At 37.1% G+C, this 13,955-nt stretch overlaps 1 protein-coding gene across 11 annotated transcripts in view; it reads right to left on the reverse strand.

The window, feature by feature from the left end:
* AGFG1 (ArfGAP with FG repeats 1) overlaps positions 1-13,955 on the reverse strand; it is a 72,876-nt gene that overhangs the window by 18,070 nt on the left and 40,851 nt on the right. For 10 of the 11 annotated variants that reach the window (XM_058702564.1, XM_058702554.1, XM_058702545.1 and 7 more), the window contains exons 3-5: positions 11,031-11,146; positions 7,615-7,777; positions 6,459-6,612 (exon numbers count right to left, since the gene is read on the reverse strand). In XM_058702564.1, the coding sequence (XP_058558547.1) occupies positions 6,459-6,612; positions 7,615-7,777; positions 11,031-11,146 (433 nt within the window). The remainder of the gene's footprint in view (positions 1-6,458; positions 6,613-7,614; positions 7,778-11,030; positions 11,147-13,955) is intronic. The other variant, XM_058702571.1, reaches the window with a different exon arrangement.

Raw genomic sequence — 13,955 nt, forward strand, 5'->3', positions numbered from 1 at the left:
TAGAGAATATAATAAGAAGTGGTTGGTATGTAAGAAAAAGAATGCTAAGTGGTAAGAATGAAAAGCATGCCCAAAAGATAAAGGTTAAATGCCATCAACATAGTACAAGTCAGCTACTTTAAATCCTTTGCAGGCAATTCTACTTCAAAAAGCTTTCATAAAGAAATAATCTTGCAAATGAGTATGGCTGCATCTAATAGCTAAATGATTTGTTTTAAAATAATAAAACAAATTTAAAACTCAAATGGCCAGCAATGAGGGATTGCTTAAATTATGAAACATCATACAAAGAAATATAATGCGGCCATTTAAAAAATCACATAGAAGATACAGTCCTCTTCAAAAATACTTATGATGAAGTATATCAAGATAAACAGGCCAAAAAGTGCCAAATACATTTTCATCTGCCAATTTTGTCAGCATGGTATCATATGCACAGAAAATCTGCATTTTCATTAACTTGTAGTGGTGAGTTTTCACATTGTTATAGTTTACTATAGTTACAGTTTATTGTTATTGTTATAGTTCACCAAGCTTTTGCAATGGATATGTATTCTAACTGTACATCAACGAAAAAAAGTTACTAAACAAATTTTCCACTAATGAAGTAAAACATTACTCTAGGGAAATGATCAAAAAAACCTAACAGCATTTTATGTAATTACTATGTTGTGTCTATCCGAAAGGGTATATGACTATAGGGGGAAATGCACCTGAACTAGATAGTCCTCCTTTTACTAGACACCTGTGACACCTCCCTCCCTGTGTCCTCACACCCAGCACTTGTGACAGGTGGAGTGCTATCCTACATACACCTATCACTGCTCGCACTGTTGAAAACCTTTTCTAAAGACGTTTGTCCTCTCTCTCAAACATCACACAGACGTATCTAAATTAAAAGGCTGCTTACTGCTTAACACAAAAAATTCTGTATTTTCTGGACACTCTGAAATCTTTTGTTACTGTTTTTACTTATTACCATGATAAAATTCAATTTCTTTATAGGCTGAAATTTTACTTGAACAAATGAAATACATCTATCCCTTGGAGAAACAGGAGTTGGGTCCCTAAGCTGCTTTATCACTTATAATCTCAAATATAGTGAATAAGTAGCCTATAATAATATATATTCTACTTTTAACATATTTAGAACACTACAGGAGAAATATACATTTAACGTGTTTCAAACATCATCATTAAGAAATCAGTTCAATGTAATCCATTTTGTCAGTCAAGTCTATTTTTATCAAATTTATAAACACTGGTGTTTCCAACCAGAGCACCAAACACATTAACCAAATATCTATTCATTACAGCAAAACAGGACTTTGTAATACCTCTTTCAGTCTTTATATGGAGACACTAAATCTATTCAGTGTCTTCAACAACTGGTTATGGTCAATTTTAAAATTTCTAAGTACCGTGGAATGAAACTTTAGTAACCACAACTTTGGAAATTAAACACTAATAAATTCAATAATGTGAAAATTACTGTCTGGAACCACCTCAAGCAACTACCATACAAAGAAAGATAAACTAAACGGAATGTGACAAAACAATAATAGATGCTTTTTAAATAATCTTATCTCAAAAAGTACAAAGAAGTGGGGCTCCTGGGTGGCTCAGTCAGTTAAGCATCTGACTTCATCTCAGGTCATGATCTCATGGCTCTTGAGTTGGAGCCCCGGGTAGGACTCGGTGCTGACAGCTCAGAGCCTGGAGCCTGCTTGGGATTCTGTGTCTCGCTCTCTCTCTGCCCCTCCCCCGCTTGCACACTGTCTCTCTCTCTCTCAAAAATAAATAAACATTTAAAAAAAAATTTTTTTAAAGTACAACGAAGTAACCTCAGTTTAGAATTTAAGGCACCAAGTTAATCAGCCTGAATCTAGCTGGAAACTGTCTTTCCTCTTCAGTGAGAAACAGGTACTCCTGAGAAAGGGAGATAGACGTAGGGATGAGAGATAGAAACTGACTGCCTTCATCATGAATACAGCTGACAAATACACTTTGTTTCACCTACATGTTTAAATTCTTTTTCATCAACCCAACATTTAAAAAGACAACATCTTACATTAAATAAACAAGATTTCCTGCTTTTCTTAAAAGAAAAATCAGTGAATCTAGTAATCCTGAGCCTGACTGACCATGTGGCAACAGGAGATTAGAACACCTTCCTGTGCACACGGTTCCTTCCACACTGCATTGTATTACTCACTTGTGTTGACTGGATGGCAAGACAAAAGTTTGAGATCCCTAGTAAGGTGTGACAAAAATCAATTACAGTTTACAGTTCATAGGGCTGTGGAGTTTATTACCAAGCAAAATAACTATTAAATTCTGTAGGTTAATCATGTTTCTAACTGCACAAATATTTCTGTAGAAGATGACTTTTCCCGAACACAGTAATAACCTCACCACTGATACATATCCTCACATACCATCTCAGCCAGAATGTTCAGATGAAGGGTGAAGACTTCTGGCTTTTAAGCCATTAAATGATCTGCAAAATAACAGGTTTCCCTACAAAATAACGCTAACCACATTGGCATTTCTAAATAATTATCATTTGAAATTAAAGGTTCCATTTGTCGTATCAATCTGTACAGGAGAATATTCTCACTTAAAAACTTCTTCAAAAAAAACAAAAACATGAAAATTTCAGGGGGAGAACTGAGCTGTCAATGACTTTGTATTTGTGAACCATACACGGAAAAATAAAGATTCAGGGTTCTTGCAAAGGCTGGAGAAAAAGACAAAGAATGGAAAAAGAGGAGATAAATGACTAACTCTATTAGCTTCTCCTTGCAGTATGTGTATATATTTTATTCTTCTTGAATCCAATGAAGTTTAAAAAAAAAAAGCTGACTTGAGTGTGCATTCATAAATAAGAACTTCAGGCTGAAAAAACTAACTCCTCTTAGGCCACCTGATCTAATCGACATGACTAGTAAAAGCCTCACAGACTCATCTTTCCTACCACCTCCACCACATGTGGAAAAGAGACCAAATTGTTAAGATCTACTTCCTCTATCAATCTGATAAAATTATAGGTTTCTTTTCTTTCCTTTTTTAACATATTCTACAATTAAATAATGGCTATTGTTTTCAAAGAGAATTCCAAGGGAGTTACTGATAAGGACGTGTGCCATCATGGTACAACGTAGTCTGTGCAGCTGCAGTGTAGACGCGTATAAACACGCCTGGCTAACAAGTCTACAAGGAAGAGCACAGCATTAATTCCCTGAATGGTGAATATTCACAAATTGCATTTAAAGCCAAAAAAACACACAAGGGAAATAAGCTGAAAATGTACAAAAGAGCTTGGTACTTACTTAGCAGTCATTTCAAATCCTATTTCAGCAAGTGTAAAACTGAGATAAATGAAAACTATTCATGAATTACAGAAGGTCCCCTCTACATTCATTGGTTCTCCAGCTCCTTTTGCCAGCATTCAAAAACAACAGGTGGGAACAGAGAGCTGAGACTCCTGTGCGGTCAGAGGAGCCTGGCTGCCCACCTGGAAGGTGAAGGGAAAGAGTCTCTCCAGGTTTCCTGGATGTTTCGCTGCTCGGCTAACACAGGAGAAGGGAAACCTACCACAGGCCCAACAACTTCAGCTTCCTGACTTCTTACCCTCCTCAGCATAATCTTTGCTAAGAAAGAGATCCTCTCCACCCTACAATCCCCTTTTAAATCAAACACATGCAACATACAAACATATATAATTTACACCGTAATTTTCTTCCACAGTACGCCCTTAGAAAATACTCGAATATTTAAAAGAAAAGTTCCTTTAATGCTTGCTAGAAAGAAATGTGGCCGAAGAGCAGCTTTTCCGTAATTTTTCAAACTATCTTAAACAGTACATTTTGTGTGTGTTTGTGTGTGTGTGAGTATACATATATATATATATATGATTCACTTTATACCATCATGATCCAACTATAAACCAAGTCCTCAAATTGAAAGAAAAAGAAGGGACAGCATCACAATCTCACAGGTGAGTAAAAGAAGGTAAAATAAGTTCAAAAATACAAATAGGAAATCAATTCTGTAAGTACTGGTTTCTGCTATGTGCATTAAACAGTGAAATACATGTTTTAGAAAGATAGTCCTGAGTGTTTCTTGATTATATAATTAAAGTTAAGAAAATCAGCGACAAAGAAATAATAAACATTAGCCAATACCCCTATACATACATGCAAAAATATAAAGCAAAGTTTCAAATGGTCAAATAAAATGGCTACGAAGTGACCTAATTCTTAATTTTAGTGCTCTCTACATTTGGTTTGATGCTTACTCAACCGTTCACAAATGCATACTAGATAAACTTTCTATGACATGCACATCAAAGCTTACTGGCATCCAAAAGGTATTTCATACATATCTCTGATATAAATACAATGTAGGCTTTTAGATCATTTACACCAGACCTTATAAAAAAGTAGAACAAAGCATAAACAAACAACTATAAGGACTCATTCTAACTCCAAAGCCCATTCTTTTCACTACATTATGCCATTTCTCTGTCCATTACAATTAGTTACTATTACAATTAGAGACACCAATGACTACATCTATACTTAAATAATAATTTTTAAATATTACCTAGGTAACTGCAAGGTTTTTACATTCATTCACAAATAAAACTCCATAATTTCTAATTTCTGGTGAAGTGCATTAAGCTCTTTGTAACAAACATGTTAAAAAAAATTTTTTTTAACGTTTTTTATTTTTGAGACAGAGAGAGACAGAGCATAAACAGGGGAGGGTCAGAGAGAGAGAGAGACACAGAATCTGAAACAGGCTCCAGGTTCTGAGCGGTCAGCACAGAGCCCAACATGGAGCTTGAACTCACGGACCGCGAGATCGTGACCTGAGCCGAAGTCGGACGCTTAACCGACTGAGCCACCCAGGCGCCCCTGTAACAAACATGTTAAATCTGAGAGTAAAAAAGAAGTTATATCTGCTACAGCCAACCTAAAGATATTGCTACTCTAAAGATGAGATAGTTTGAGAATTAATAAAGATAATAATGGGAGCAGGCACCTGAGTGGCTCAGTAGGTTTATCACCCAACTTCAGCTCAGGTCATGATCTAATGGTTCATGAGTTCAAGCCCCACATCAGGCTCTGTGCTGACAGTTTGGAGCCTGGAGCCTGCTTCAGATTCTGTGTCTCCCTCCATCTCTCTGTCTGCCCCTCCCCCACTGTGCTCTCTCAAAAATCAATAAATAAACATTTAAAAAATAAAGATAATAATGACAACAGATTTGAGATGTAGCAAATGTTAAATCTATGAATTCATAATGATACGAAAGAAAAAAAAACAGATCACCATTAAAATGTGGTAGGGAATCAACTCATTCTGATATGTGGCCAGAATCAATCACATATTAACTTTCTATTATACTAACATATTATACTAACACATATTATACTAACTATACCATTGGGTAATCAAAGATTTTTAAAGAAATATTTCAACTCATAAATGAAGGGATGATAAATTCAGAATATCAACATTTTGCATAATGAATCCAGGCACTGAGCATCAACAGCTCACATTATAGAAACAGAAACGATTAGTATTATGTGCTTAAATCTTAAGTGGCAGGCTTGCCCCCTTCAAGAAAAGAACCTGTGATGGATGACGCATCTAGATCCAACTATCAATTTACAGAAAATACGGAGGACAGAGGAACCTGTTAAGGGACCCCACAGTGGTGCAATCAACAAATTCAGACTGCTAAAAACTCCACAGGACAAATAACCAGATTTCTTAACAAATAAATTGCAGAGGAGAAAAATGGGATGGAGGAAGTACCCACAGAGTAAGTGATGTAGCTCACAACTGTAGCATGTAGACCTGATTTGAATAAACTGTGTGTGTGTGTGTGTGTGTGTGTGTGTGTGTGTGTCCGTCTGAAGTGGAATAGAAAGTCTTAAGTAGTGACTAATGAATCATTATTGTTACCGCTATTATTTAAGGGAGTGATACCACTACAATGGTGATGTTTAACAAAGTTCTTCTGTTTTATAAATACAAAATATTTAGGGATAAACTCTTATGTCTAAAATTGCTTCGAAATAGTATAAGAGGAGGAAATGAGAAGAATGAGAAATGAAACCAGATTAGCCATGAGCAATGAATACACGAGGGTTATATTGTCATGTTTGAATATTTGCAATTCTCCACATTAAAAGGGTAAACAAAAAATATTGAGAAGTCTTTTCATTTTTCTTTGGAAAGAGGTCATGTCAGTATGTGGCATTAAGTATAATCTCTTCTGGGATTAAAAAGGCCGCGGCTACACAGTCACATGGGACAGCTCAACAGCCATGGGCCCACACCTTCAACAGAACACATTTACCGATATTTCAGTTTTCAAAAGAATGGATGTCTCTTGGTGCTAAATACACGTGCCTGGCAAAAAGCTGTCGAGAACAAACACTTACCAGCATGACTGTTGAAATGTGCAAAGTTAGCAAAATTGGCTGTGGCCGTTGACTGAGGCGCTGGAGCAGCAAAGATGTCTGAGCCAAGATCACTTAAAAGGTCAAACTGCTTCTTTTCCTGCTGCTGCCCTTGAGAGCGACCTACAACAGGGGACTGCACACCACACATTAACAATAAAGAGCTTCCAGTCAGTTCTGCCACATTTTTGTAACACTCTTTCCAATTCACCAAGCTTAAAAGGCAGTTGAAAGATTACATAATCTTTTATTTGTAGTTTTGAATACCTTGGTATTTTTTGAAAAGCACAAATTTTCCACATCTATTCCCAAATCATCTCTCAATTTTAAATACAGAGTCAAAGACAAAGAAACGCTGTATTGTAACAGCTGTTACACCTCAGAACACAAGCGAGACGTCCTGCTAGGAGAGCAATAATAAGACTTTCACAGAACACATCCTTTCTATGTGGGGACAGTGCCTTTCTCTTCAGCTTTCACTCAAACCTCTTGTGACAACTGAGCAATTTTATCCAGATGTCCTCGTATGCATTAGTAAAAGGGGTGGACTTGAATTCCAACAGTACTGTGCCTCAGAACCATTCTTGTGTAGGACAAACGCTGTCGTGCCAGATCAACAAACCGGTCACAGCTCAGAAAACTGTCACAAAGTGCAGAAGCACAAGCTTTTTCACCAACTTCTAAAAAGCCTTCAGCCCGTTTAGTTTTTTAAAATAAGGCATGTAATGCAAAGCCACCTGTGTTTCGATGATAAGCATGCTTCACAATGAGGCAGGGGAAAAATTCTACTACTTAAGAAATCCTTTCTTGTAAAAGGACATCACAGAGCCTATACTGTTCTAACTCTGATGGTCCCCAGAGTCCTGTTTCACTAAATGTAGCTATAGGACAGACAGCTATTAACAGTGTTCTGTGTACCTTTGTAAACCTGTGGAGCATTCAAAGAAACTCGAGCAAAAAGAGCAAAAATATGCACATCCCAACCACTTAACCAAGACTCTCTGAATGCACTATCTGAACCACTAGCTTGCTGTATATGACCACTAGGACATAAAGCTACTGTCCTAAAGAATTCTCAAGTCCGTGATACTCAATCCTCCTGGAGCAGAAGTCTCTGCGAAGATGGGAGACCACTCACCTGACTAGGTGTGCCCTTGTTTAAGTGCAGTGCTGGTGCTGAGTCTCCTAAAAGAGACTTCAGGGGTTTGACCTCAGGCGTGCTGCTCGTGCTACTGGCAGACGACCCTGAAATAGACGCATGAACTGATGCCACCACCTTGGCTTGTTCTGGAGGGACATACCTAAAACATATGAAAAATTCAACAGGCACTTAACCGAGAAAACTGCAGGGAATACTAAAACATGATAAACTTAATTTTAATTTCTTGTCAGACTATGTCGACATTACTCTTATTTCAAAACCCTCTTAGAATTGACAGCTTAAGACTGCACTTAATTGAAGTACTCGGAAAGGCTGATACAGACTATGTGCAAAACTTGTTTCAATTATTTACTTATAATTTTTCTAAAAAAATATATATCATAAATAACTTTTTTAACAACAGAGGGCCTATAGTTAATCATGATGAACAATTAAAACTCTACTTTTTAACAACTAAAGTATAAGATCATGAATAACATTTGGGAAGAGAGCAAAATAAAGAGAAAACATCTATTACATTACAGTTAGTAGTCTAAAATACAAAGGTCTATTACAAATCTAGAAGAATAAGATCAACAACTCAATTTCTAAATAAGCAGAAACAATTCCCAAATGGAGACACAGAAATGAAAACACTTGCAACCTAATAAAAATGCAAATTAATATATCATTCACATTTGCTCTGAGCGTAAATTTTTAAATTTTGTTACTGCCCGCTAAAATACAGAAATAGGTATGTTGTATCTCAGCAGTACAACTTCCAGAAACTCATCCTTAGGGATTAATTGGATAGGTGCACACAGATACATGTACATGCATGTTATCACAGCACTCACTCTTTATAATTTCAAAGAACTGGCCACATATCAAACATTCATCAGGAGAGAAATATTCAACAGATTCAGCAGATTATGCTAACATCTGTATAATAGAATACTGCATAGCCACTCTGTTTGGACAAGGAAAGATGTCCCTAAGACTTTCAGGGTCTTTCAGGTTTGATCTCATTCACGTAAGTACAGGATTTACCGGAGGAAGAGAGTGAAGAAAACTAAAGAGAGGCAGTAAGAACATAATGCCCAAACACTGGCAACGCTAATCTCCAGAGCTAGGATCACATAAGAGTTTTTGTTCTATTTCTGGGTTTTGTCCCACCCTGCCCTTCTCCCCAACACCACCCCGAGATCACTTAGGGGACACAGGAAAACAAAGTGGTTAAGGAGCACCTACGTGTTCTAGAGACAGAGTTAAAGTTCCAGCTCTACCCCTGGAAACCTAGCTAACCTAGGGCAAACTACCCCAACCCTTTGTGCCTCCGAGTTTTCATCTATAAAATGGAGACATGGTTGCTATGAGGTATAACTGAGTTAACATTTATTTTTCAAGTACTTACAACAGTTCCTGGTACACATGTATTAGCTACACAAGTGTTAGCTATTTTCAATTATATGACAGTGACAAACAATACAACTGCTTTGCCGTAACTTGGTATATTCACTGATGGGATCAATTTTTGAGCACAGTCAAGTCTTACCAAAGGATAAAACCAGATAATTGTATTTAGTTCAAAACACTCACCTGACTAAAAGTAAAGAAGTGAAGCTTGTATTGCACAGGAAGTGAGTTTGAAAACTGGTCATACAATCTCAAAACCCCTTTAGATCTACGACAACAATAGTCTCAATGTTTTAAATACAGTTGCCTGGACTGAGGATTTTCAGGGAGACTGCACTTGGACAGTGCTTATATCATGTTAAAAACCCACTGCACTGCTCTCTCGTTACATGTCACAGGTATGTGCAAGTGCTTAAAATCCACAGAACCTGGTCCACCTGAATGCTGGTCACTCCCTCTACATGCCGAGCATTCAAGTTTGTAACTGTATTATTCTTGCTATTACTATCCTGTTTCTCAGGACAGAAAAATAACACAAATTGTAATTATTTGAGGTTTACAGTTACTTGAGTTATAGTTTGAATTAATAATTTATCATCATCACGACCATCATCATCATTATAAATGCAAGGGATGGAAATTTATGGTTTTAAATCTAACAACTCTTACTCATACACACTTTCTTTTGCTAAATGAAGATAAACTATGTAAAATCTTAGCTAAGTTCTATTCAAACTAACTTGCTGAGTTGGTAAAACTGTTGGGAAAATAAAAAAATTAGGCTATAGCTATGTATGGAGAAAGGTCTTAGTATAGGATACAAGGTCTTGGAAATTAAGAACTGAAAGGACAGAAAGTTAATCACATACTTCATTTTAAGAGACTCCTTTATGCCACCGTGTTTCTACTATCAGCCCACCCTCAAAGATTTTCTTCTTTCTTGAACTAAAATTTTACGAGCATGCTTTTATCTGCATTCATACCTAACACTACCTAGTGCTGCTAAATGTAGCCTGCGCTACAGCTGATCCTGCCTGGCAAAAAGAAGTCTCCTTTCGAGAACAGTTAAGAATACAGAGTTTGCAGAGGAAACGAATTAAAGCAACTTCTCTCTGTTGCTCACTGAATGAAGGCGGAGATATCTCACCTATAACCCACAGCCAAGTAGTCCTTCAGTATTCCCGGGGTTAAGCCATTCACTTCCACCTTATCTATTCCCTCTATTGTGACTCTCTCCTTTATTTTCTTAAGCCCCCAAGAAGGAAATATACACTACTGAATAATAGGTCTTAATAAATTGAATTAAATCGTGCTCATATAACTAAACATGAAGAGTCCAAGGTAGTTGAACAGTAGCTTTACAGACACATTTCCTGCTATGCTTTTTAAAGGGCTGTACTAGCCATATGTCCAACCTCTTTTAACTTCTTTTTAAAAATTGACATCTGATGGATTTAGTTAGGGGAGCATAAACGCTCTCTTCTTAACCAGGGAGTAAAATCATTTCTTGGGTGAGAAGTGAGGATATTTTGGGCAAAGACCTACCACAAAATGCAATTATGTGGATGGATTACTACACAAGAGCTTTAGCATACTGCTTAGTATATAAAAGATACTAAATAAATACTTGCAAAATGAATGAAGATTTTAAGAAAAGAGGCTATATGAAACTAGAATGTCTTGAGAAGCTAGCAGGGCTAGAGAAGGATTAGAAGGAAGGATCCTTCGCTTTCCAAAAAGGGTAGGAGGCCTGGGAATAAGGAACCGGCTGCTGCTGGGCACAGACGACCTAAGTAGAGTCAAGGCTTTTCGAAACCAAATCTAATAAAATGCCCAAATATAAGGAGTATCTATCTACCTACATACCTATTTCCTTATTTCCTATATAACTATCTCTTTCTTTCCATCCTTTCTTCCTTCCTTATGTCAGATTAATCTTACCCATAATTAATGTGATTTTTGGGAGCCTTTGTTCTAAATACAAACTATTCACTCACCATCTTTTCTTTTCATACTTTTCTTGTAGGAACTCTTTCACTTTTTGTGGATCCCTGAAGTCTGGAATTGCTGAAGATCTATCATCAAATAATCCTAGCCAAATCTGTTTACAGACCTTTGGAAAGAATTAAAAAAAACAAAAGTGTTAAATTCAACATCTTCACTTAATGAAAAATTAAGGGAAAATTATGATTCTTTCAAAAAGCTAACCTACTTAATACCACTGCTTTCAATGAGAATATTACCACAAAGAATGAACTAAATTTATTTTAATATATTCCAGTATGCAGTAAAATCTTAGCAACAGCATCATAAAGAATAACACCTCATAGGGAAATGGGATTTGAATGGATCTGGGCCTTTTTGGTCTTGGAATGATCTTAAACTGTAAGCCATGAGCAAAGTTGTGTTACCTTGATAAACCTCAGTTCCCTCACCCCATAAAACAGAGGAATTAGACCAGGAGCAATTTCATGGATCTTTGACAAATTTAAAAATCAACCAAAATAGGGGTGCTTTGGCTGGCTCAGTTCGTAGAGCATGTGACTCTTGATCTTGGGGTTGTGAGTTTGAGCCCCATGTTGGATGAAGAGGTTACTCAAAAAAACAAAAAAAATCTACAGCAACAACAAAAACAAATAAAAAGTACTAGAATCATAAATAATTTGAGCTTAAAGTACAATAATAATAATAACAAAAACACAAGGCAGATACAACTCTAGCTTTATAAGTACCTCCCATGCTTTTTCCCACTAATGGCTAAAAAATAAGAATCTAAGATATTTAACATTTTAGAAAAAAACCAAAGAAATGAAATGATGCAGAACTCAAACAGAACACAAAGAGCAGAGAACTATAAAGAAAAAAATTAATAACATGGACTTCAAAATTTAAAGCTACTCTTCTTGGGGGTGCCTGGGTGGCTCAGTCGGTTGAGTGTCTAACTCAATTTCGGCTCAGGCCATGATCCCAGGGTTGTGGGATCAAGCCCCAAGTCTGGCTCTGTGCTTAGATATTCTTAATGCTTAAGATATTCTCTCTCTCTCTCTCTTTCTCTCTCCCTCCCCCCTCCCTCCCTCCCTCTGCCCCACTCACACTCTAAAATAAAAAAATAAAAATAAGTTAAAATAAATAAATAAAAAATAAAACTTGGTCTTCAGGGCACCTCAATGGCTCAGTCAGTAGAGCATATGACTCTCGATCTTGGGGTTGTGAGTTCGAGTCCCGTGTCATGTGTAGAGATTACTTAAAAAATCTTAAAAAAAAAAAAAAAAAACCCAAAACTATCGCTCTTCAAAAGACTTAAAAAGAAAAAATGAAAAGGGAAGCCAACTGATAAAAAGTATTTGCAAAATGTGTTAAGATTTTGTGATCTAACGTGATAGGAACTTAAAGCAACTTGAATCCAAAATACATTTAAAAATTCTTAAAACTCAACTATAAAAAACCAGTAAGAGCGGGCAGGGAAGATGAACAGACACCTCATGAAAGATATACACAGCAGCCCAGTATCAGCACTGAGACCCACTACACAGGCACCCAGAGATACCACTAAAAGGCCCAAAATAAAAAGACCATATCATGTGTTTGGAACAACTGGAACTCTCAAGAAGGTTAAAAAGGTACAATCACTCTGGAAGACAGTTTACAGTTACTTAAAAGTTAAATATACACCTACCATATAACCCAGCCATGCCTTCTAAGTTATTTACCCAACAGAAAGAAAAAACCTGTCTACACTCAGATTTGTACACCACTGTTCACAGCAGCTTTACTGATAATAACTCCAAAGTGAAAACAACCCAAATGGGTTCATCAACAGGTTGAATGGATCAATTTTAGAATATCCAAACAGGATACTCTTCAGCAATGAAAAGGAATAAACTATTGATACAAGCAACTACATGTGGAGAAGTCAGATTCCCCTCCAAAGTACATACTGTATGACCCCCCCTCATTTAACTTTTACAAAGCACAACTTTATCTATAGTGACAGAAAGCAGATTAGTGCAAACATTACAAACGGGCACAAAAAAATTCTTCGGGATAATGAAAATGTATGCTGTCCTATTACTATAGTGATGGTTTCACATAGGTCAAAACTCATCAAAATTGTACACTCTGAATATATCCAAGTTATTGTAATTAATTATTCCTCAGTAAAGCTATAAGAAACCAGTCCACAAGCTTCCAAACTTGTATCATTTTAAAAATTAACCAATTATGACGCTGTGAAAAGCACACAGTATCCAGCTTCAAAAAGCCCCCCAAAACTCGAGGAATCAGAGAATAAATAAAAAGCAGCATTCCTCTCAATCGTACCTGCTCACTGAAATGGCAAAGAGAGAAAGAAGAACCAGAAGAAGGACTTGCCCTCTTCCTCTCTCCGTACCCCAATCATGCTTCAAAACAATTTTTCTTGTTTTCTTGTTTTCCCTCCTACTCCAGGCTCAGTGCAGATACTGTAACATCATTAAGGCAGTGTAGGTGACACACATGAGCCCTAGGCTAAGGCACAAAGCAGTACAGTGGCAAAGCCCAAGAAGTACACCCAGAAATGGTAATGCAACTTACTGCCAGAAATGCTGTCAACCCTGTACAGGGCCAGTTTCCCCACTGACTATTTAGCAACTTAAAAAGAACCACATGGGACTCTCCTTAGAAACCTGACTGATGAGGGGCGCCTGGGTGGCTCAGTCGGTTAGGCGGCCGACTTCGGCTCAGGTCATGATCTCGCGGTCCGTGAGTTCAAGCCCCGCGTCGGGCTCTGTGCTGATAGCTCAGAGCCTGGAGCCTGTTTCCGATTCTGTGTCTCCCTCTCTCTGACCCTCCCCCGTTCATGCTCTGTCTCTCTCTGTCTCAAAAATAAATAAACGTTAAAAAAAAAAAAAAAAAAAAAAAAAAAGAAACCTGACTGATGATTC

The sequence above is a fragment of the Neofelis nebulosa genome, chromosome 2 (assembly GCF_028018385.1).
Source record: "Neofelis nebulosa isolate mNeoNeb1 chromosome 2, mNeoNeb1.pri, whole genome shotgun sequence".
In the NCBI taxonomy this organism is placed as follows: Eukaryota; Metazoa; Chordata; class Mammalia; order Carnivora; family Felidae; genus Neofelis; species Neofelis nebulosa.